The sequence below is a fragment of the Chiloscyllium punctatum genome, chromosome 13 (genome assembly GCF_047496795.1).
Source record: "Chiloscyllium punctatum isolate Juve2018m chromosome 13, sChiPun1.3, whole genome shotgun sequence".
Classification (NCBI taxonomy): domain Eukaryota; kingdom Metazoa; phylum Chordata; class Chondrichthyes; order Orectolobiformes; family Hemiscylliidae; genus Chiloscyllium; species Chiloscyllium punctatum.
The window spans coordinates 104,417,016-104,439,554 of NC_092751.1; the positions used below are offsets into that span (position 1 = coordinate 104,417,016).

General features: G+C 44.2%; 1 protein-coding gene across 1 annotated transcript in view; it reads right to left on the reverse strand.

The window, feature by feature from the left end:
• The window catches only part of cdh23 (cadherin-related 23), a 967,008-nt gene that overhangs the window by 526,144 nt on the left and 418,325 nt on the right, over positions 1-22,539 (reverse strand). Inside the window, exons 14-15 of the mRNA XM_072583543.1 lie at positions 21,694-21,758; positions 6,059-6,296 (exon numbers count right to left, since the gene is read on the reverse strand). Of these exons, the coding sequence (XP_072439644.1) occupies positions 6,059-6,296; positions 21,694-21,758 (303 nt within the window). The remainder of the gene's footprint in view (positions 1-6,058; positions 6,297-21,693; positions 21,759-22,539) is intronic.

The window sequence follows — 22,539 nt, forward strand, 5'->3', positions numbered from 1 at the left end:
TATTTATCCCTCAATTAACATTGTCCTGCATTTCCAATAAGTGACTCCATAAAGTAATTCATTTGTTTTACAGGGCACTTTGTACGCCCTGATGTCATGGAAGATACTGCATAAAATTTAAGTTTTTTTAAAGTTAAGTCCTACTAAAGCTTTGCTTGTTGTTGACAGAGATAATACACTGCACACAGAGTATAATGCCATCTTTGGTCATTACAGAGTTTAACTTTACGTGAGAACAGAGTCAGGAATGAGGCTCAAGCCAAGCGAACGGAAGGCCAATAGAGGAAAAGGGATGAATAGAATCGCTCAGAGTAAATGTGATGGCTTTGAAAATTACTAACATGCTTCTTCAGGGACAAGGCTGATACAATGAGACCCCCGTAAGGCACAGCAGTTATAATTATACTGTACTTCAGTGATGAAACTGTTTCATTTGTTCAAAGATGTATCTTCACAAAACATGACTGGCCCTAGGATGACCTAACATCTCCAAAATACCCCTGATTTTTCAAATAAATGTTAATTTTACAAGAGATTAGCTGTGAAGTTTACAACCTATCGAACACTCCTTTGAAAAAGAGCCTGAGAAATATTGTCTACTGACAGTGGCATACACATACTCAGGGATTTGAAGTTTTTTTTATTTTAAGAGAGGTATCAAGCAGTTCAGTACAACACAGATTAAGACAATAAATGTCAACATGTAATATTTTTGACCACTAATTACTGGGAACAATCACCAATAAGCTGCAACGCTTTTTTATTCGTTCACAGGATGAGGTCATCACTGGCTAGGCAGCATTTATTGCCCATCCCTAATTGCCCAGAGGGCAGTGAAGAGTCACTCACGTTGTTGTGGGTCTGGAGTCACATGTAGGCCAGACCAGGTAAGGATGGCAGTTTCCTTCCCTAAAGGACATTAGTGAACCAGATGGGCTTTACTGACAATCAATTTGTGGTCATCATTAGATTCTTAATTCCAGATATTTTATTGAATTCAAATTGCACTATCTGCTGTAGTGAGATTCAAACCTGGGTCCCCAGAACATTATCTGGGTCTCTGGATTAACAGTCCAGGGATAATACCACAAGACCATCACTCTTGTGTTGCTCTTCTGATTTCAATAGGTAGATGCTGTGTTGAAAGTTAGATGGGCTTTTGCTGAACTGATTGATTACAGGACTTTCTCCTCCAAAAGCAAATTGTCCATTACATTAGGCATTGTGTAAGTGTTGAAATACATTAGAACACTTCCCTCATTTACAAAACCACCATTATGCATTTAAAACTGAAGATAAAACTGTTGGGATCTCGGTTGTAATGATTGGAAAACATTCAAATGTCCAGAATCCTTTTGAAATGGAAAAAAATCTTTTAGCAGCTTTCACTTAGAGAGTGCAATGTCATCATTGTTCATTACACAGTTTAACTTCTGTACAACAATAGAACCAGGAATCAATCTGAGTGAACGCACCCAATCAAACTGAAAGATTATCTGAAAAAGGTGAGAAATAAGATGAGGATTATAGAAACCCCAGCTCATTCAATTAGAATCATACAATTCCTACCGTGTGAAAGCTGGCCAGTAAGCCCATTGAGTCCAGACTGACCCTCCGAAGAGCATCCCACCCAGACCTACCCCCGACCCTATACCTATAATCCTGTATTTCCCATAGCTGACACACCTAGCCTATACAACTCTAGACACTATGGGCAATTTAGCATTGCCAACCCACCTAACTTGCACATAGCGTCATACGGCACGGAAACAGACCCTTCGGTCCAACCAGTCCATGCTGAACATAATCCCAAACTAAACTAGTCCCAACTGCCTGCTCCTGGCCCATATCCCTCCAAACCTTTCCTCTTCATGTCCAAATGTTTTTTAAACATTGCGATTGCTCCCATATCCACATTTGTTCAGGAAGTTTATTCCACATGCAAACCATCCTCTGTTTAAAACAATTGGCCCTCATGTCTTTCTAAAATCTCTCTCCTCTCATCTTAAAGTTGTGCCTCTTACTGTTGAAATCCCCCATCCTAGGGAAAAGACAACTAACCTTAACTCTATCTATACCCCTCATGATTTTATAAACGTTTAAGAGGTCGCCTCTCAACCTCCTGTTGCCCAGTGAAAAAGGTCTCAGCCTCTCCAGCCTTTCTTTTTAACTCAAACCTTCCATACCTGGTAAATCCCTTCTGAACCCTCTCCAACCTGATATCCTTCCCATAACTGGGCAACCAGAACTGGACAGAGTATTCCAGAAAAGGCCTCACCAATGTCCTGTAGCCCTCAACATAACATCTTTGGACTGTGGGAGGAAACCAGAGCACCCGGAGGGAACCCATGCAGACACAGGCAGAACATGCATACGCCACACAGACAGGCACCTGAAGGTGGAATCGATGTCTGTGCTGTGAGACACACTGCTGTCCCAATTGTCTGACAGGATTTAGATTCTTACAGCCAGTATGCAGGAAAGCAGGGGCTGCAGGGTGGATAAGCAGACTGACTGTGGCACTGCGATAAAGGAAGCCATTGAAGTGGATGGGCTTGGTAAGAATACATTTGGAGCAGATGATCGCACAGTTGATGAGAGACACAGATCCCTGCAGCTGAGAGGAAGAGTCCAGGGAGCTGTGATGCCTGCCAGGTGCTACGGACTGGGATATCTGCTCAGGGCCAGAGAGGTACTTGCAATGGGAGGGGTAAGATCTGATTGTGGACCATGAAGTACCAATAACACGGAGTACCAGGAAAGGGGCTCTTCCTCAGGAATATGAGAGGCTCAATGTCAAATTAGGTTCATTTTCTTATTTATTCATTCACAGGACACAGGTGGCTGATCATCATTTATTGCCCCATCCCTATCTGCCCTTTGAAAGGTGGCCTTCTGGAGGTCTTTGGAGTGTAGGAACGCCCACAGTGCTCTTAGGAAGAACATTCCAGGAATTTGACCCCATGACATTGAAGGAATGACAATATAATTCCAAGTCAGGATGGTGAGTGGCTTTTTAAGGGAATTTCCATGGTGGCGGTCCTACATATCTGCTGCTTTTGTCTTCTATATGTCAGTGGCTACAGACTTGGAAGGTGCTGTCAGTGGGGTCTCTGTCACTTTGTAGATGGTACACATTCCTGCCACTATGCTGAAGGAAGTGAATGTTTGAGGAATTGGGGCAAATAAATAGGCGGTTTTGTCCTGGATGGGTGTTGAGCTTCTCGAATGTTGTTGAAGTTCCACTCATCCAGACAAGTGGGAATATTCCATTACACTCTTGACTCATGACTGTAGATGGCAAACAGAGTTTGAGAGTCAGGAAGAGAGTTACTAACCATAAGGTTTCTCGCCTCTGACTTGTTCACGCAGCCATAGTAACTTTGTATGGCGAGTCCAGTTCAGGTTCGGTTCAATAGTAATGCCCAAGATGTTGTTACCATAGCATTCAGCAATGGTAATGCCACTGAAAGACATGGTGTAAGGTGGCCAAGACCAACACCTGAACAGGTTATTGGATCCAGGTAAAAGTAATTGGGCAGCTTTGTTCATTAAAGATGACATATTGTGAATATTGTGAAGTAACCTCAGTGCAAAACAGTAAGATTTAGAATCAGTTTGGGGAAAGTTAAAATATTTCAGAGGTAAGAGATCACTTGTGGCAGTAGTTATAGGACTGCTAACAATAGTCACCTTGAAGGACAGAGTATACAGGAATAGATAAATGCTTCATGTAAGAATGGTGCTGCAATAATCATAGGTGACTTCCTCACGTCGATTGGGTGAATCAGATAAGACCAGAAGAGACCATAGGACCATAGGAGCAGAAATTAGGCCATTCAGCCCATCAAGTCTGGTTCGCCATTCAATCATGACAGAGTTTCTCAATGTCATTCTCCCGCTTTCTCCCCATAACCCTATATCAAGAACCTATCTATCTCCATCTTAAATATATTCCAAGACCTCCACAGCCTTGTGTGACAATGGATTCTATAGCCTCTGGCTGAAGCTTGGCAAAGGCAACCTGGAAAAGTGGTTCACAGGATACATTCAGGATAATTCTTTAGAGCAGTATGTTTGACAGCCAACGAGGGAGCAGGCTATTCCGCAATTGGTAATGTACAAAAGATTCAAGATGGTGCCAACACCGGGAGCCCTTTGCAAGCTCTGTACAGCAGATCTTATTCTCACATTTATTATAACCATCTTGCACTTTTAAATCTAAATTCTAAATATGCCGCTCTGTCTAAGCACCTTGTGATCTGTAAGTCCTTTTTTGCTATGATCTGCCCGTACTGCTCGCAAAACAAAGCTTTTCACTGTATTTAGGTTTATGTGGCTACAATAAATCAAATCAAAGAGAAATTGATAATGCTGATGTTACCTCTCAAGACATAAGATCCACAGGTGGGGTGAACTGATACTAAAAGATCCAGAGTTTTCTTTACAGCTCACTAATGTCTACAAATATTCCATTCACAAGCACATCTGCGCCTGGGCTAAAATTCCAGCTATTTGGTCATAAACAGTAGCACACCCCTATTGGCATGGCATGCTTCCAGGGGCCCAAATTAAGATGGAGTCTGAGACCGTTACAGCCTCATGTGACCTTTACATGTGATGATACAGTGATGTAATCATGAGCATGTTTTTGAAAGGTTTGTTGATATACTGACTGTCAGGCAAAACACAATGGCAGGCTAAGGGGTTTTAGTATAAACAAAGACTAAAGGTCATGGAGGGTCATAATGTGTTAGGTTTTAGCTGAGCGCCAGTGGGTGAGGCAACTCAAGGCTTGGTCATGTGGTCACTAAGCTTAGCAACTGTAACACTTGACCTCTTGCAATCTAAGTGAAGACCGAAAGAGATGGAGACTGGGCTACAGATTCACCATCTTACCCCATGGCACACCCTCCTGTCTGTGTTTGGCTGGAGAGAACATTTGACTGTCCACTGCACCTCAGCACAAACCCAATGTGTCAGTGCCCAGCAAATGGCACCCAAATTGAGACACAAGATGGAACAGCAGAAGTGGGCCATTCAGCCCATTGAGTCAGGAGAAAGTGAGGACTGCAGATGCTGGAGATCAGAGTCAAAAAGTGTGGTGCTGGGAAAGTACAGCCGGTCAGGGAGCATCCGAGGAGCAGGAGAACCGGCGTCTCGAGCATAAGCTTTTCATCAGGAAGATGAAGATCCCTGGTGAAGAGCAGATGCTTGAAATGTTGACTGTCCAGCTCCTTGGATGCTGCCTGACCAGCTGTGCTTTTCCAACACCATAAGTTTTGAGCTCATTGAGTCAGCTCTACCATTCAATGATCATGATCTAATAATCCTCACGTTTACTCTTCTGACTTTTCCCAAAAACCCTTAATTCCCCTGATTAAAAATCTATCTCAGCTTCGACAGCCCTCTGCAGTCAAGACTTCTACAGATTCCCTCCCCTCTGAGAGAAGAAATTCCTCCTTGTCTCTGTCTTAAATAGATGACCTCTTACTCTGAGACAGTGCGTTTTGCTCCTAGACTCTCTCACAAGCAGAAACAATCTTTCCATATTTATCCTGCAAGTCTCCAATGTTTCAATAAGGCCCCCTTTCATTCTTGTAAACTCCAATGAGTACAGGCCCAACCTACACAACCTCTCCTCATAAGACAGTCCCTCCACACCTGGGATCAGCCGTGTGAACCTTCTCTGAACTGCCTGCAAGTGAAATACTTCTGCAAACAGTGACACAAAGTGGTGACCAATCGAATCAAAATGCTTTATCTTTGCACCTTGACCTTCCCCCCCCTTTCTCTGGTTGCTCTTGGGTACTTTTGGTGAGGAGAAGGGGAGGGTGAATAGATTCCCAAAACCTCACCAATAAAATCTCCTGCCAATACAACAGCCTTGGAAAGGCAGATTCAGATTTCTCCCACTTGTTGTAATGTGGCAGCTTAGACTTGGGGGTGGTGGGGTACGTGTGTTTGACTGTGTGTGTGCAGATATGGAGCAGTGTGGTCAGCACAGTGTGGCTGATGCTCAATCCCTAATTGTTCTGCACAAAACCATTTCACTTACTCGAACTCTGACCACCTGCACTGGAGAGGCCTCATTCTCACGAATTGTTCCCAGGTAGGTCTCCTTCTGAAAGGTGGGTACATTGTCATTAATGTCCAAAATATTGATTCGCAAACGTCCTGTGGTCTCTTCACCACCTCCATCCTTTGCTATAACGGTTAAAGTGTATCGCCGTGTTGCCTCAAAGTCTAACCTCTGGATCAGAGTCACTATGCCAGTATCCTTGTCAATTGTAAACCTGCCAGATGACAAAGAAAAAAAGTGTTAATGGAACAAATTGCATATTATATAACAGAACAACAGGGGAGGTCGTGCCCCAGTGGTAATCTCACTGCAGCAGTAATCCAGAGCCCAAGGTTCACATCCTGGGGCCATGGGTTCAAATCCACTCAACCAGATAGTGAAATTGGAATTCAATAGAAAATCTGCATTAGGTCCATCTGCCTCACTGAAATCCTTCATGGAAAGGAATCTACCTTCCTTACCTAGTCTGGCCTCCACATGACTCCTGAACCACAGCAAGTGGTTGACTCCTGACTGCCTTCTAATGGCTCCAGTAAGCCACTCAGTGTAAGGGCAATAAATGCAGGCCCACAGTGATACCCAGATCTCATGAATTAAGTTTAAAAATTTCCCATCTGAGAGACTTCGCCTATAACCATTTCAGAGTTAAGATCCGTTTGTTTCACTCCCATATGTTTATTAATTGAAATGTGTCAATAGAATCATTGAGATGTGAAGTACAGAACGGAAAAAACCCTTCGGTCCAACGTGTCCGTGCCGACCAGATATCCCAACCGAATCTAGTCCTATTTGCCAGCACTTGGCCCATATCCCTCTAAACCCTTCCTATTCATATACCCATCCAGGTGCTTTTTAAATGTTGTAATTGTACCAGCCTCCACCACTTCCTCTGGCAGCTCATTCTGTACACGCACCACCCTCTGTGTGAAAATGTTGCCCCTTAGGTCCCTTTTATATCTTTCCCCTCTCACCCTCAACCTATGCCCTCTAGTTCTGGACTCCCCCACCCCAGGGAAAAGACTTTGTCTATTTATCCTATCCATGCCCCTCATGATTTTATAAACCTCTAAAAGGTCACCCCTCAGCCTCTGACGCTCCAGGGAAAACAGCCCCAGCCTGTTCAGCCTCTCCCTGTAGCTCAAATCCTCCAACCCTGGCAACATCCTTGTAAATCTTTTCTGAACCCTTTCAAGTTTCACAACATCCTTCTGATGGGAAAGAGACAAGAATTCACGCAATATTCCATAAATGGCCTAACCAATGTCCTGTACAGCCGCAACATGACCTCCCAACTCCTGTACTCAATACTCTGACCAATAAAGGAAAGCATACCAAACACCACCTTCACTATCCTATCGACCTGCGACTACTTTCAAGCAGCTATGAACCTGCCCTCCAAGGTCTCTTTGTTCAGCAACACTCCCTAGGACCTTACCATTAAGTGCATAAGTCCTGCTCTGATTAGCTTTTCCAAAATGCAGCACCTCACATTTATCTAAATTAAACTCCATCTGTCACTTCTCAGCCCATTGGCCCATCTGGTTGAGATCCCATTGTAATCTGAGGTAATCTTCTTTGCTGTCCACTACACCTCCAATTTTAGTGTCATCTGCAAACTTACTAAGTACACCTCCTACATTCACATCCAAATCATTTATGTAAATGACAAAAGGTAGTGGACCCAGCACCGATCCTTGTGGCACTCCACTGGTCACTGACCTCCAGTCTGAAAAACAACCCTCCAGCACCACCCTCTGTCTTCTACCTTTGAGCCAGTTCTGTATCCAAATGGCTAGTTCTCCCTGTATTCCATGAGATCTAACCTTGCTAATCAGTCTCCCATGATACAAAGTCCTCTTTGTCACTTCTTAAAATAACTCAATAAAGTTTGTGAAACATGATTTCCCATGCACAAAGCCATGCTGACTATCCCTAATCTGTCCTTGCTTTTTCAAATACATGTACATCCTATCCCTCAGGATTCCCTCCAACAACTTGCCCACCACCAATGTCAGGCTCACCGGTCTATAGTTCCCTGGTTTGTCCTTACCACCTTTATTAAATGGTGGCTCCGTGTTAGCCAACCTTCAGTCTTCTGGCACCTTGCCTGTGGCTATCGATGATACAAATATCTCAGCAAGGGGCACAGCAGTCACTTCTCTAGCTTCCCACAGAGTTCTCGGGTACACCTGATCGGGTCCTGGGGATTTATCCACTTTTACACGTTTCAAGACTGCTCAGCTCTTGCACCCTCAAGTTGCAAGTTCCACATTCTCACTACTGTTTAGGTAGAGAGGTTTCTCATTAATTCCTTATTGGATTTATGAGTGACCAACTTAAATTTATGGTTGGTTAGTTCAGTTGATTGGATGGCTGGTTTGTGGTACAGAGTGATGCCAACAGCGTGGATTCAATTCCTACATTGGCTGAGGTTACCATGAAGGACTCTCCTTCTCAAACTCTCCCCTCACCTGAGGTGTGGTGATTCTCTGATTAAACCACCACCAGTCGATGACAGAGCAGCTCTATTGTCTGAGGTAAAAACAATGACTGCAGATGCTGGAAACCAGATTCTGGATTAGTGGTGCTGGAAGAGCACAGCAGTTCAGGCAGCATCCGAGGAGCAGCGAAATCGACATTTCGGGCAAAAGCCCTTCATCAGGAATAAAGGCAGTGAGCCTGAAGCGTGGACAGATAAACTAGAGGAGGGTGGGGTGGGGAGAAAGTAGCACAGGGTACAATGGGTGAGTGGGGGAGGGGATGAAGGTGATAGGTCAAGGAGGAGAGGGTGGAGTGGATAGGTGGAAAAGAAGATAGGCAGGTAGGACAAGTCCGGACAAGTTATGGGGACAATAACTGCCTATCTTCTTTTCCACCTATCCACTCCACCCTCTCCTCCTTGACCTAGTAGCTCTATTGTCTGGTCAGACAATGGCAATGTTAGCTTTTATCTCTGGCTATTGATTTCAGTCCACTGCACGTGTTGAAATATTTGCCAAAGTTTATCTTATAGAGCTCCTGCAGAATTTTGAAGTCCTCTTTTCTAATGGAAGACAATGCCCCAGCCTCTTGAGTTTTTCTCGATAAACGAGAACCTCTGCATTTTGGTGGCATCCTCGCAAATCCTAAATCTCCAGTTTGTCTCTGAAAAGATGGAAGTTTGGTCTGACCAAGGCTTGATTTAGGTTTGCAATGTAATTTCTGCTGTTTTTCTACTCTATCCCTCTGGAAATACAACACAGGCGCATACCTTTATGTGTTTTTGTTACAGTCCATTAACCTCACTGCGCCTTGCCAAACAGCTGAAACAGTTTCTGAAGGGGATTCACAGAACAGGCATTAGCTACATTTTGGTGTGAATCACAGAGAAACTGTTGGATCTTACCACATTCTTAATCTTAGAAATCAAATCTCAGCAGAATAAAGGCAAATGTGCTTGTTAGGCAGTGAAACCCACACCAGGGTGGCAAACCACATACTATTGCTCCAATTTTCTACGGCTGAATATCAAAAGAACATTTAGTCAGGATTGTATCAAATGCCAAGGGTTGAACTGATTTTTCCATCTAACCAATTCCCTTTGGACCTGGGGACATGCTTTGTAAACCTCTGGACTATGAAATCAAGGTGAAAAAGCAATTATTTTCTTGTGATTCCCATCCCTTAAAAAAAAATTAATATTCTGGACCTTGTAACAAGGATGTGGTGGTAGTTAGTTTATCAAAGTGGATTTATAGACTACATTTCTATGCTTGAAAAAAGGCAGCCAATCACTAACAGCTGATTAATGTTTCATGGTATTAAAATTCAATTTACATATTTACACTATGCAAATTGAAAGAGGGGAAAAGTTGACGACAAAGGCAACATGTGGGATATTCTTGAGACTGCCCAGTGGGAAATGGGCAGGTTACTTACTTTAAATATTAATGGGTCCACAGCCAACACCAACTGAATATAAAGCAGAAATTATAAAACTTGAAATTATATTAACTAAACCATGTAAAACAGTGGGTTTCCCTCTCTCTGAACTGTTTTTTTAAAAAAAAACAGTTAATCCTTTAGGCTCTTCCATTGAGAGATCTGAAATGTGGTTATTGCAGGATATTCTTAACTGTGGAACAACAAGAGAAAAATAGGGAGCTGGTGACAGTTACAAGGCAATAATTCTGTCGAGTTGTTTGCAAGCAGTCATAAAAGCACAGCTTGGATGGTTTACGGCCAACAGAGACCCCAACAATGAATTATTTCCTGAAAGTCACTGCTTGGTTTCCATTGTCATTGGTTTAAAACACTTCTCCAAATCTCAATTGTTAGACGGAAGTGTACTGCTTGTGATGGCAGCCATGTAGCTGACACGACAGTAAAAAGGGAGTGATGGAGGGAATTCAGGCATTTAAAAACTTAGGAAAAGATTCAGATAATTTTTGACTTATTAAAGCAAAACCAGTAATACTAGCACACGCAGTCAACATTTCGCCATCAGGTTTTTAATCAACAAACACTTTGCGTCAAAAGAAAAGTAAATCTACAGAGAACCGCAATTATTTTCTTGTCAAGAAAAGGTAGGTTGAAAAGGAGGGGTTGAGTTATTTCACAGAATCATAGAATCCCTTCAGTGTGGAAACAGGCCATTCACCCCATCACGTCCACACCGACCCTCCGAAAAGCATCCTACCCAGGCCCACCACCCCCAACTTACCCCTGTAACCCTGCATTCCCCATGGATTATCCACCTAGCCTACATATCCCTGCACACTATGAGCAATTTAGCATTGCCATTCTAACCAATCTGCACATCATTGGACTGTGGGAGGAAACCAGAGCACCCAGAGGAAACCCACAACTTCTACACATTGGAGTTTCGAGGCAACCTGATTGAAACATCTAAGATTCTTATAGAGCTTAACAGGGTTGATGTTTCCCTTTGTGGGAGAGTCAAGGATTGTTATGTATTTGGGGATGCTGCCCCTTTGAGAGAGCTGGTCAGGTGACATGAAAGAGGGCAGGGCTTATGTCCAGTCTAGAACCAGCAGTGGAGGTGTGAGCACTGTCAATAAAAAGTGTTAATGATTTACCATTTGTCTACCTGGTACATAACTCCAAGCACCAACATAATGAGGAACAGAGGACACACCTCAGAGTAAGGAGTCACACACACTTAAAACTCAAGAGGAAGAGATTCTTCTGTCAAAGGGTAGTGAGTCTGTGGTGGCTGGGTCGTTAAGTATATTCAGTGATGAGATACATTTTGAATCAGTAAGGAGAATCAAGGGTAATGGGGAAAACTTAGGAAAGCGGGGTTGAAGATTATCCGACTATTGGAGTATACTTGATGGTTTGAATACCCTACTTACAAAGAACAAAGAACAAAGAACATTACAGCTCAGGAACAGGCCCTTCGACCCTCCAAGCCTGTGCCAATCCATAACCTCTACCTAAATCTACCATCCATTTTCAAACAGTCATAGAGATGTACAGCATGGAAACAGACCCTTCGGTTCAACCTGTCCATGCTGACCAGATATCCCAACCCAATCTGGTCCCACCTGCCAGCACCCGGCCCATATCCCTCCAAACCCTTCCTATTCATGTACCCATCCAGATGCCTTTTAAATGTTGCAATTGTACCAGCTTCCACCACTTCCTCTGGCAGCTCATTCCATACACGTACCACCCTCTGTGTGAAAATGTTGCCCCTTAGGTCTCTCTTATATCTTTCCCCTCTCACCCTAAACCTATGCCCTCTAGTCCTGCGCTCCCCGACCCCAGAGAAAAGACTTTGCCAATTTATCCTATCCATGCTCCTCATAATTTTATAAACCTCTATAAGGTCACCCCTCAGCCTCTGACACTCCAGGGAAAACAGCCCCAGCCTGTTCAGCCTCTCCCTGTTGCTCAAATCCTCCAACCCTGGCAACATCCTCGTAAATCTTTTCTGAACCCTTTCAAGTTTCACAACATCTTTCCTATAGGAAGGAGACCAGAATTGCACACGATATTCCAACAGTGGCCTAACCAATGTCCTGTACAGCCACAACATGATCTCCCAACTCCTGTACTCAATAACAGAATCTGAAAGAACAAAGGACTTCTGCTCCGATGTCTTATACTTTTTGGCTTGTTAATTCATGCATGCAAATGTTTCTTTTTAAGGGGATGAATGGAGGCCTCCAAAAGCTGAATGGGTTTAATTGCTGCAGATCTTCAGAAACAATATGTCACATCTGTGGCCGCAGTGAAATCTTGTGAAAAACAGACACAATCTGGCGATGAGAATCCTGCATTTGTTTTGTACCTTTGACAACCTCAGCATATCCCAAAGAATTAGGCAACAATTTGAAGCATTTTTTGTTCAGGGTTGGCATCGTTGCAGTGTAGGAAATAAGGCAATTAACATGCACAGCAAGATCACACAATAAAGTTGCTTTCGGGTATTTTTTGTAGGGATGACCATTGGCCAGGACAAGGGGGAGTACTCCTCTTTGAATTGAGCCACGAACTCTTTTACCTGAGAAGTCAAGTCGCCTCATCCAACGAGTGGCACTTCAGGCAATGCAGTACTCAGTCAGTTCTGCACCATAACACCAGCCTTCAGAATGGGACTGAAACTCACAAACACTCAGACTCACTACCCACTGAGCAACATGAGAAACCGACAATGTAAGCACAGTCCATCAAAACTTTGTCGCCAGAACTGTTTGTGCTGGAAGACACATGTCCAAGTGATAACAAATCACTTGCCCCATTGATAAATATCAGTAATCAATAGGTTCATCATGGGCTGCTTTGAAAAGTTTGCTCAAAAGGCAAGAGCAAAACTGTGGGGGGATAAAATAACAATGACATTATTTTACTGTGAGCTATATTTAAATATTTTGGCAGTAGAGTAATGAAAAGTTATGCATGTGCAATATCCTTGCAGCAAAATAAATTAACTTTACATTTTGCAATGTAGTCTGGCAAATGTGGATTTGAATAGAATTGTTTTTTTCATTATTTGCACATTATACAGTAATTGACGTGTTTTATCACATTACTGGCACCTATTTAATATGAAGTGCTGAGGAAATTTGGAAGTACTGCTACACAACGTGAGAAATGTATAAATGATTACATATTATAGAATTTGCCATACAGGAGTTCATTCAGATCTTATTGAACAGTCAATTTGGATTCTAATTTCCATAAAGTTTGTTGCATTTATTTTTCACGTACTTATGTAATCCCAAGTGAACATATCTTTTCTTGAAATAGAAATGAAAAGCTGGACATCCCTAGGATTTGTGAGTGACTCCTGTTTCTATTCTTCACTCAGTTTCACTCTAAAGTGACAGGCACCCGGTAGGGTTCAGACTCAATGAATTGTAACTGCCTTCCAGGCCTCACCTGAGTGCAGGTGATTTACACACAGGGTTCAAGAGTGATAAGAGAGTCCTGGAGTATGGAGAGGCCTGCTCCCAGTCACATCCTTGTTTGCTATGCAGAATGATGCCAAGACTATGGGTTCAATTCTGACAGCAGCTGAGGTTACCAGGAAGGACTCTCCTCCTCAATATCTCCCCTTGCCTGAGGCATGGTGACCCTCAGGTTAAACCACCACCAGTCATTTCTCTCTATTGAGAGAACAGCCACTATGATCCTCTGGGACCAGGGTGACTTTATCTAACCATATTATCCATGTAATAGGACAGACAACAGCCCACTGTTTACTGACTAAGAAACGATCAGTGCAAACAGTGGGGAGTGCTGAGTGAAGTTAGGGGACAGAATGTGTAAGTGTGCAAGGAATCTCTTTTCAAAATATCTGGAGTGGGATTTATATTCCTCACACCCTGCTGCATGTACAGTGATTTTGTTTTGAGGGGCACTGGGGGAATCTGTGAAGCCGAGAAACACGAAGTAACCTTGGGACCCCTTCAGCCCCAGGGCGCATACCCAAAGCAATTGCAATTTATACAAAACTACTGTGGTTACATTTCCATAATCAAGATTGCTAATACAAGGATATACTTGTGAGCTATAAGTGGAGAAACTCAGCAGGTCTGAACGCATCTGTGGACAGAAAGCAGAAATAATGTTTCAGATCCAATCTGACTCTTTCTCAGAACTTGTGACAAGACTTTTGAATACTGGAATATTGGAAACAAAAACAGAAATTGCTGGTAAATCTAAGCAGGTCTGGCAGAATCTGTGGAGAGAAATCAGAGTTAATGTTTCGGATCCAGTGACCCTTCCTCAGACCTGGATCCCAGTGGAGTTTCGGATTTCCAACATCCTCAGTTCTTTCGTTCTTTTGAGTGTCGGGTTTGGCTCAGCTGACTCACTTCTGTTTCTGAATCACAAGGTTCCAGTTTTAAGTCCCAATCCAGAACTTGATAAGAAAAATCCAGTCTGATATTTTAGTGCAGTACTGAGGGAATGCTACACTGTCAGAGGGTCAATACTGAGGGAGTGGTGCACTGTCAGAGGGTCAATACTGAGGGAGTGGTGCACTGTCAGAGGGTCAATACTGAGGGAGTGGTGCACTGTCAGAGGGTCAATACTGAGGGAATGCTACACTGTCAGAGGGTCAATACTGAGGGAGTGGTGCACTGTCAGAGGGTCAATACTGAGGGAGTGGTGCACTGTCAATAGGTCAGTGCTGATTAGTAAAGTCACTGGATAAAAACATAATTGTCAATGTACAGGGTGTGAGCTCTGGCTCTCTGGGTAGCACTCTCGCCTCGAAGTCAAAGAAAGTGGTGCTGGAAAAGCACAGCAGTCAGGCAGCATCTGAGGAGCAGGAGAGTCAATATTTCAGGCATAAGCCGTTCTTCAGGAATGTTGGTGGGGGGGGGGGGGGGGGGGTGCTGAGAGATACATAGAGGGTTGGGGTTGGGGGAAGGTAGCTGGGAACATGATGGGAAGATGCAGGAGAGGGCTGATGGTGATAGGTTGGTGGGAGGGTGGAGTGGACAGGTGGGAAGGAAAATGAACAGGTCAAGAGGGAGCTTCGGAGTTGGAGGCTTGGATCTGGGATGAGTTGGTGGGAGAGGAGATGAGGAAATTGGTGCCATGTGGTTGGAGGGTCCCAAGGTAGAAGACGAAGCGTTCTTTCTCCAGGCGTTGGGTAGCTAGGATTTAGTGTTGGAGCAGGCCCAGGTCTTGCATGTCCTTGGGGGAGTGGGGGGGAAGGGCGGGGGGAGGTGGTGGAGTTGTTGAAGTGGTCGATCACAGGGCGGTGGGGTTGTTTGGTGCGTGTGTCCCAGAGATGTTCCCTGAAAAATTCCCAAGATGGCATCCTGTCTCCCCAATGTACAGGAGACCACACTGAGAGCAACGGACACAGTAGATGAGGTGTTTGGATGTGCAGGAACATTTCTGCTGGATGTGGAAGGATCCTTTCGGGCTTTGGATAGAGGAGAGGGGTTTGTGGTGTGGGTGCAGGCTTTACACCTCTTGCGGTGGCAGGAGAAGGTGCGGGAGTGGAGGGTAGGGTAGTGCGGACCTTAAGGGGGAGTCATGGAAGGAATGGTCTCTTTAATGCCGATGGGGTGGGGAGAGAAATATATCTCTAGTGGGGTCTGCTTGGAACAATGGAACAGCAGAAATGGTGGAGAATGATGCGTTGTATCTGGAGGTTGGTGGGGTAGAAGGTGAGGACTGAGAGTTTTATCCTTGTCGTGGTTGGAGGGGTGGGGTTCAAGAGAGGAGGTACGGATGTGGAGGAGATGTGCTTGAGGGCATTGTTGATCACTTGGGAGGGGAAATTGTGGTCCTTAAAATAGGGTGTCCTGGAGTGGAATTGCTCTTCCTGGGAGCAGATATGGCAAAGGTGGAGGAATTGGGAGTAAAGGATTGCATTTTTACAGGAGGCAGGGTGGAAGGAGGTGTAGTCCAGATAGTCCACATTCCTGATGAAGGTCTTATCCCCAAAATGTCAACTTTCCTGCTCCTCAGATGCTGCCTGACCTGCTGTCTTTTCCAGCGCCATACTTTTCGACCTGATCACTTTCTCCCCTCTAAGTCACAGGAGTCTTCAGTGCAAACTCTGGGCCGACTCCCAAACATGATACTGAGGAAAGGCTTCATCGTTACAAAGGCCATCCTCTGATGACAGCTCTCAGCTTGATAGAAAAGATCCCAATGCACTACTTCACAGAACATCTGGGGATATCTCCCTGGTTTCTTGATCAACATCCATTCTCTAGCAATATCAACATCATGACCAATGTGTTCCAACTCAAGAAACAGCACCTCATCTTCACATTGGGCACTTGATAGCCTTCTGGGCTCAACACTTGTGTTCAACAATTCTAGATCATGACTCACAGTCATAGAGATCTTGTGTGCAGAAGAAGGTCATTCAGCCCATTGAGTATGCACCAGTCAAAAACAACCCCCTAACCATTCTAATCCCATTTGCCAGCACTTGGCCCACAGCCTTGCGTGCCTTGGCATTGCAAGGGCAAACCTCAATTCTTCTTCAATGTGCTGAGGGTTTCTGCCTCTCCCACCCTTACATGCAGCGATTTCCAGAATCCCACCACCCTCTGGGTGAAAACTTTCCCATCTCCTCAAAGCCTTCTGCTCTTCCCTTAAGTTAATGCATCCTGGTGACAGATCACTCTAGCAAGGGGAAAAGTTTCTTTCAGTCTACCCTGTCTATGCCTTTCATAATCTCTGTTAAGTCCTCCCCTCAGCATCCTCTGCTCGAAGGAAACCAATCTCTCTTCATAACATTATGAGTTCTGCCCATATGTCGATTTTGATTGTTTTGTGCCACGTACCAATTCAAACCGTTTTCATGTTTTCGCTTTGACAGAGCTGTGTTACTCACACTCTCTCAGTAAATCTGCTCTGTCTCTTTACTGCAGCTACTGCTGTTCTCTTTGCTTTATCTTCGGTGACATCTTTGTCATCCAATCTCTCCCACCCTCTACCCTATCTCAGACCTCTCCATTTATTGTTCTCCTCCTGCCCTCTTTTTGACAGAATAAAACTGACTAAATTTCTACTTCTTTTCGTTCTGAATGGCAACATTCAATTCAGAACAATAGCATCGTTTCTCTCTTCACAGATACTGTCAGACTTGCTGGCCATTTCCAGGATGTTTTGTCTTCAGATCAGTGAACCATTCGCTTCTTGTGGTGCTGTGGCAGTGTCCCTATCTTTGAACCATGAGGACCCACAACCAAGTCCCACCTGCTCCCAAGGTGTATCATAATATCTCCAGACATGTTGATTCGAAAAATATATCTGTAAACCCAATTATCTGATCACTGTCATCTTTCTATTTGTGAAATACTGGAAATCCACTTTCTATATTTATTCACAAGTGGGTGTCTCTGGCTGGGCCCAGAATTTATTGCCCGTCCCTAGTTGCCCCTCGAGAAGGTGGGAGTGAGCTGCCTTCTTGAACCGCTGCAGTCCATGTGCTGTGGGTAGATGCACAATGCCCTTAGAGAGGGAATTCCAGGATTGTGACCCAGCGACACTGAAGGAATGGCAGCATATTTCCAAACCAGAATAGTGAGGGGCTCGGAGGGGAACTTGCAGGTGATGGTGTTCCCATGTATCTGCTGCCTTTATCCTTCTAGATGGAAGTGGTCATGGGTTTGGAAGGTGCTGTCTAAGTATCTTTGGTGAATTTCTGCAGTGCATCTTGGAGATGGTACGGACTGCTGCCACTGAGCATCAGCTGTGGAGGGAGTAGATGTTAGTGGATGTGGTGCTGATCAAGTGAGCTGCTTTGTCTTGGATGGTAACAAGCTTCTTGAGTGTTGTTGGAGCTGCACTCATCCACAAGTGGGCAGTATTCCATCACACTCCTGACTTGTGCCTTGTAGACAATGGATAGGCTTTGGGGAGTCAGGAAGTGAGTTACTCGCATCTGACCTGCTCTTGTAGCCATCGTGTTTTGTGGCGAGTGCAGTTTGAGTTGGTACCTCCCCTAGGATGTTGGCGATAGTGAGGACTGGAAAGTCAGAGTAGATAAAATGTGGTGCTGGAAAAAGCACAGCAAGTCAGGTCACATCCAAGGAGGAAGACAGTCGATGTTTTGGGCAGGACCTTTCTCAGTCCTGATGAAGCCAGCGATGGTAGCACCACTAAGTGTCAAGGGGCAGGGGTTAAATTGACTCTTACTGGAGAAGGTCACTGCCTGACATTTGTGTGCTGAGAATGTGACTTGCCACTTGTCACTCTAAGTTTAGATATTGTCCAACTCTTGCTGCATTTGGACATAAATGGATTCAGGAAACAAGGAGTTGCAAATGGTGCTGAATGTTGCACAAATCATCAGCAAATATTCACACTTCTGTCCTATTAATGAAGGGAAGGTTACTGATGAAGCAGCTGTAGATGATTGAGCCGAGGACATAGTGGACATGGAGAGGACATTTCAGTATAAAGACAGAGCAGGACCTGAGGGCACATACTCAGAGTGAAGGGACGGCACTTCTGAACTGAAATGAGGAGGTACTTCTTCAGCCAGAGGGTGGTAAATCTATGGAACTCAATGCTGAAGAAGGCTATAGGGATCAAGGCATTGAATGTCTTTGAGACAGAGCTAGATAGGTTCTTGATTAGCAAAGGGATGAAGGGGTTATGGAGAGAAGGCAGAAGATTGGGGTTGAGAAACATTTTAGCCATGATTGAATGGTGGAGTAGACTCGATGGGCCAAATGGCCTAATTCTACTCCTTTAGCTTATGGAATTTAGCTCTGTAGGAAAATGCCTGCTGTAGTTCTTACACTTCATTGCATGCCAGAAATGGCTCATAAATTCTTTGACATATCCCACAATCACAAATGTGGGTATACAATTCCTCGTTTTCCCTTCTATTTTTCTGCACATTTGGCATAAGTAATGTAAAGTGGCTACGGTCTTACCAGACCATAGGGCTGCTCTTTCATTGGAAAGAGATGACTAATGGAGGTTTAACCTGAGGGCCACCACACCTCAGGCATGGGGAGAGGTTGAGAAGGACAGTCCTTCATGGTAACCTCAGCCGAGCATTGAACCCACACTGCTGGCGACCCTGCACAGCATAAACTGGCCGTTTGGCCAACTGAACTAACTGACCTCGGATATTGTCTCCTGTTGCAAAAATTAAACTAATTGTTCAAGCTAAAGTTTCAGAGGCACGTGCGGTGTGTTGGCAATGATACAGCTGGCATTGCTGAGGGTTAGTCTTATAGTTGGGTTACGCTACACAATTTTTGTTGCAAATGTGCCAGCTGTCATGTGAACAGTGAGATCATTGAATTAACAGAAATATATTACATAAGGTCAGGGATTTGCGGTGAGTGAATAAATCCAGTTCCATTTGTACATGCTGGACTTCAATCATTCTGTACAGTTTCTGAAAACGTCAATGCTATGGTCCAATTTGCATCAAACTGATGCACGGGGACATTAAAAAGGAATGCATGCTTATGTAAAAAAGGTTTTTCCGAAACGGCGTCACAGGAATTTGAACGCCTTTTGAACTCTTCAGGGGTCGTTTGGGCTTCAGGTGACAATTTCAAACAAAGCAATATAGATTCTGCCACCAGCTTTAAACAAAATTCCCTGCACTTGTGTTGATTTCAACGGCATTCAAAACAGGAGGAGTGAGTCATGGACGGCAGAATCAATATGACCCATTTTTACGTGTCACCAAAGGCTGAATTACATCTCTACTCACCTGTCGTATCTCGAAGGACAACAAAGAAATAAATGTTCACGTGCTGTTCCCTTTCTCAAGTAAAATCGGCCACTTATCTCAAAGTGGAATCAATGGGGACCTCTTGCATTTTAGCGAGTGCTGCATGCTGATATTTCCTGCCTGTTGCAAAGTCCTCCAGGTTCATTTTGGAGTTGATAGCTCCCCACTCCCGACAGACAGACACACACACACACACACACACACACACGTACAAAACAAAACGTTGAGGCAAAGTGGAAATGGGACACAAAACTGATACAGAGAAAAGCACCCTCGAGATTAAATTATCAGCAGCTCTCCATTCATTTATACTGTGCCTTTCAAAAGCCTTAAGACATTTTAAAACACTTCACACAGGCAATGAATTACTTTTGAAGTGTAATCACTGTTGTTTTTGCAGGCAAACCTGACAGTCAATTTGCGCAGAGCAAGAGCTCAGCGATGGCTAATCTATTCTGGCAGTGTTGTTCGCGAGATCACTGGTGGTGAGGACAATGAGAGAATTCCCTGATCACCTTCACACAAAACACAGCAGGATCTATTATATTCACCTGGAAAGGCGGCGCATTTGTGCAAAGCAGCATTCAAAGGAGCCCCCCCCAAAGGACACGAAGAAACTGAGAAAATAATAATGGGGGAAAGGCCATTCAGCCCTTCAAGCCTGCTCTCCCATTCCATAGAATCACGACTGATCATCAACTCAGTGCTCTGTTCTCACTTTCTCTCCCCCCCCCTCCTCCCATACCAATATCTGATTCTTTTACTCATAAGAACTACATGTAACTCCCTCTTAGAAACTTGTTTTGTCCTCAAATACCTTCTGTGGCAGAGAATCCACAGATTCATCACTCTCTCGATGAAGAAACTTCTCCTCATCTCAATGGCCTACTCTGTATTAATAGAACACGCCCCCTGGTTCTGGACTCCTTCATCATTGAGAACATTCTTCTTGCATTTCCTCCATCTCACCCTGTCAGAATTTGCTAGGTTTTTCTATGGGATCCCCCTCTTCATTCTTTCAAACTGCAGTCAATATCTTTTGCCCGAAACGTCGATTTCGAAGCTATTTGGATGCTGCCTGAACTGCTGTGCTCTTCCAGCACCACTAATCCAGAATCTGGTTTCCAGCATCTGCAGTCATTGTTTTTACCTCTGCAGTCAATATGACCCTAACCAATCCATTCTCTCTTCATCTGTCCATCCTGCCATCCCAACCCTGCATGGACAGAAACAGCAGCTGAAATTATAAGGTGCTGAGTGAGGGTTGGAGTCACATCTTGTTTCTTCGAGACCAGGAGATTTTACCAGCGGAGGGAGAAATGTTGTGTGTACAGCTGGGAAGCAGCAGGAAGATCAGGGTCAGTTTTTGTTATTGTTTATAATGGCTATGGATACTGGAAACTGGAGTGGAGGCCGTAACAGGTCAGCCATTATCTTACAGTACAGTGCAGCAGGCTTGAGGGGCTGAATGGCCTGCTCCTACTCTATACTCTCTTACTAATGTAGGATAAGTTGCAAATCAGGTTGTTTAATGACTGGGGAAGGCCAGCCTGAGAGATAGGAAAGCCACCAGCTGCTAGCAGTGAGTTAAATAGATACTCTTACAGAACAAAACAAGGACTGTGGATGCTGGAAGTCAGAATCAGAAATGGTAAGTGTTAGAGAAACTCAGCAGGTCTGGCAGCTCCACAAGTGCTGAGTTTCTCCAGCACTTTCTGTCTTGGTTTTAAATCCATACACTTCCTCTCTGTCGCAGTGTGTTGATGGAAGAGAACTGGTGAGGCAACATGTCACATCACTTGGCAGTTTGTCGATAATTGATTGTATGACATTATTAATTGTATAGTTTGTAAAACTGACACGCACAGACCACACAGTTACAGATGTTGAAACTCTATTGTCCACAGCAAGTTCCTACCTGTCAGATTCGTCACTGAAAAAATAATTGACATTTCCGTAGCTTCCAGTGTCATTATCTGTAGCCTGGAGGAAACAACAATGGAATAGCACATTAGCATCAGGAGAACAAGTACAATTGCACCATCCCTGTACTTTTAGCTCACATCTCCAACTCACTGGTCATGAATACAGCTTGTGAGTCACACACAGAGAAGATAAAGGTAAATATGGAACTCACAATGAACAGCACTCGCAAGTTCAAATTAAGCAAACATTGCGAAAGATCTGAGACACCAGGACAAATTTCATGAGCATCAAGTGAAGTTAGATAAAAAATCTCTGCGCTTCCTCTCCCCAGACGAACTCCTGGGCTGAGAGTACAGACTCATGGGTGGTTCATGGAACAGCTAAAGCACAATATGAGGCTACTCTTGCCTATTCACCTGGCTCCCCGAGGAGCAATTCACTCTGTGCCACTCCCCTGCTTTTCCAGAGCCTTCACACTGACTGAACACAAGCTCCAGACACAGCGAGCTTTTCCCCTTCTCCAGTCTTTAATCGTGAACTCAACTACTTGTCCTCAGTTTCCTTCCCAATACCCATTGCGCAGCCCTTCAAAAGGCTGTGATGGTCTAGATGGAGTGAATGGCCCCCTTCTCTGCCGTAATGCCTCTGAAGTCTTTGCTTGGTCACTCAGACTACTCAGTGAGGTGTTGCACTCTTGGAACAATGACGGTAGTGAAATGGAACTGACCACTGTCACCTGGAAGCTGAATTTTCATGTTAATTTAAAGGGTCATTGTAGGACCAGTTTTTTAAATTACATAATCCCTCTTTGCATTCTCAGTTACAAGTGAAATATCCT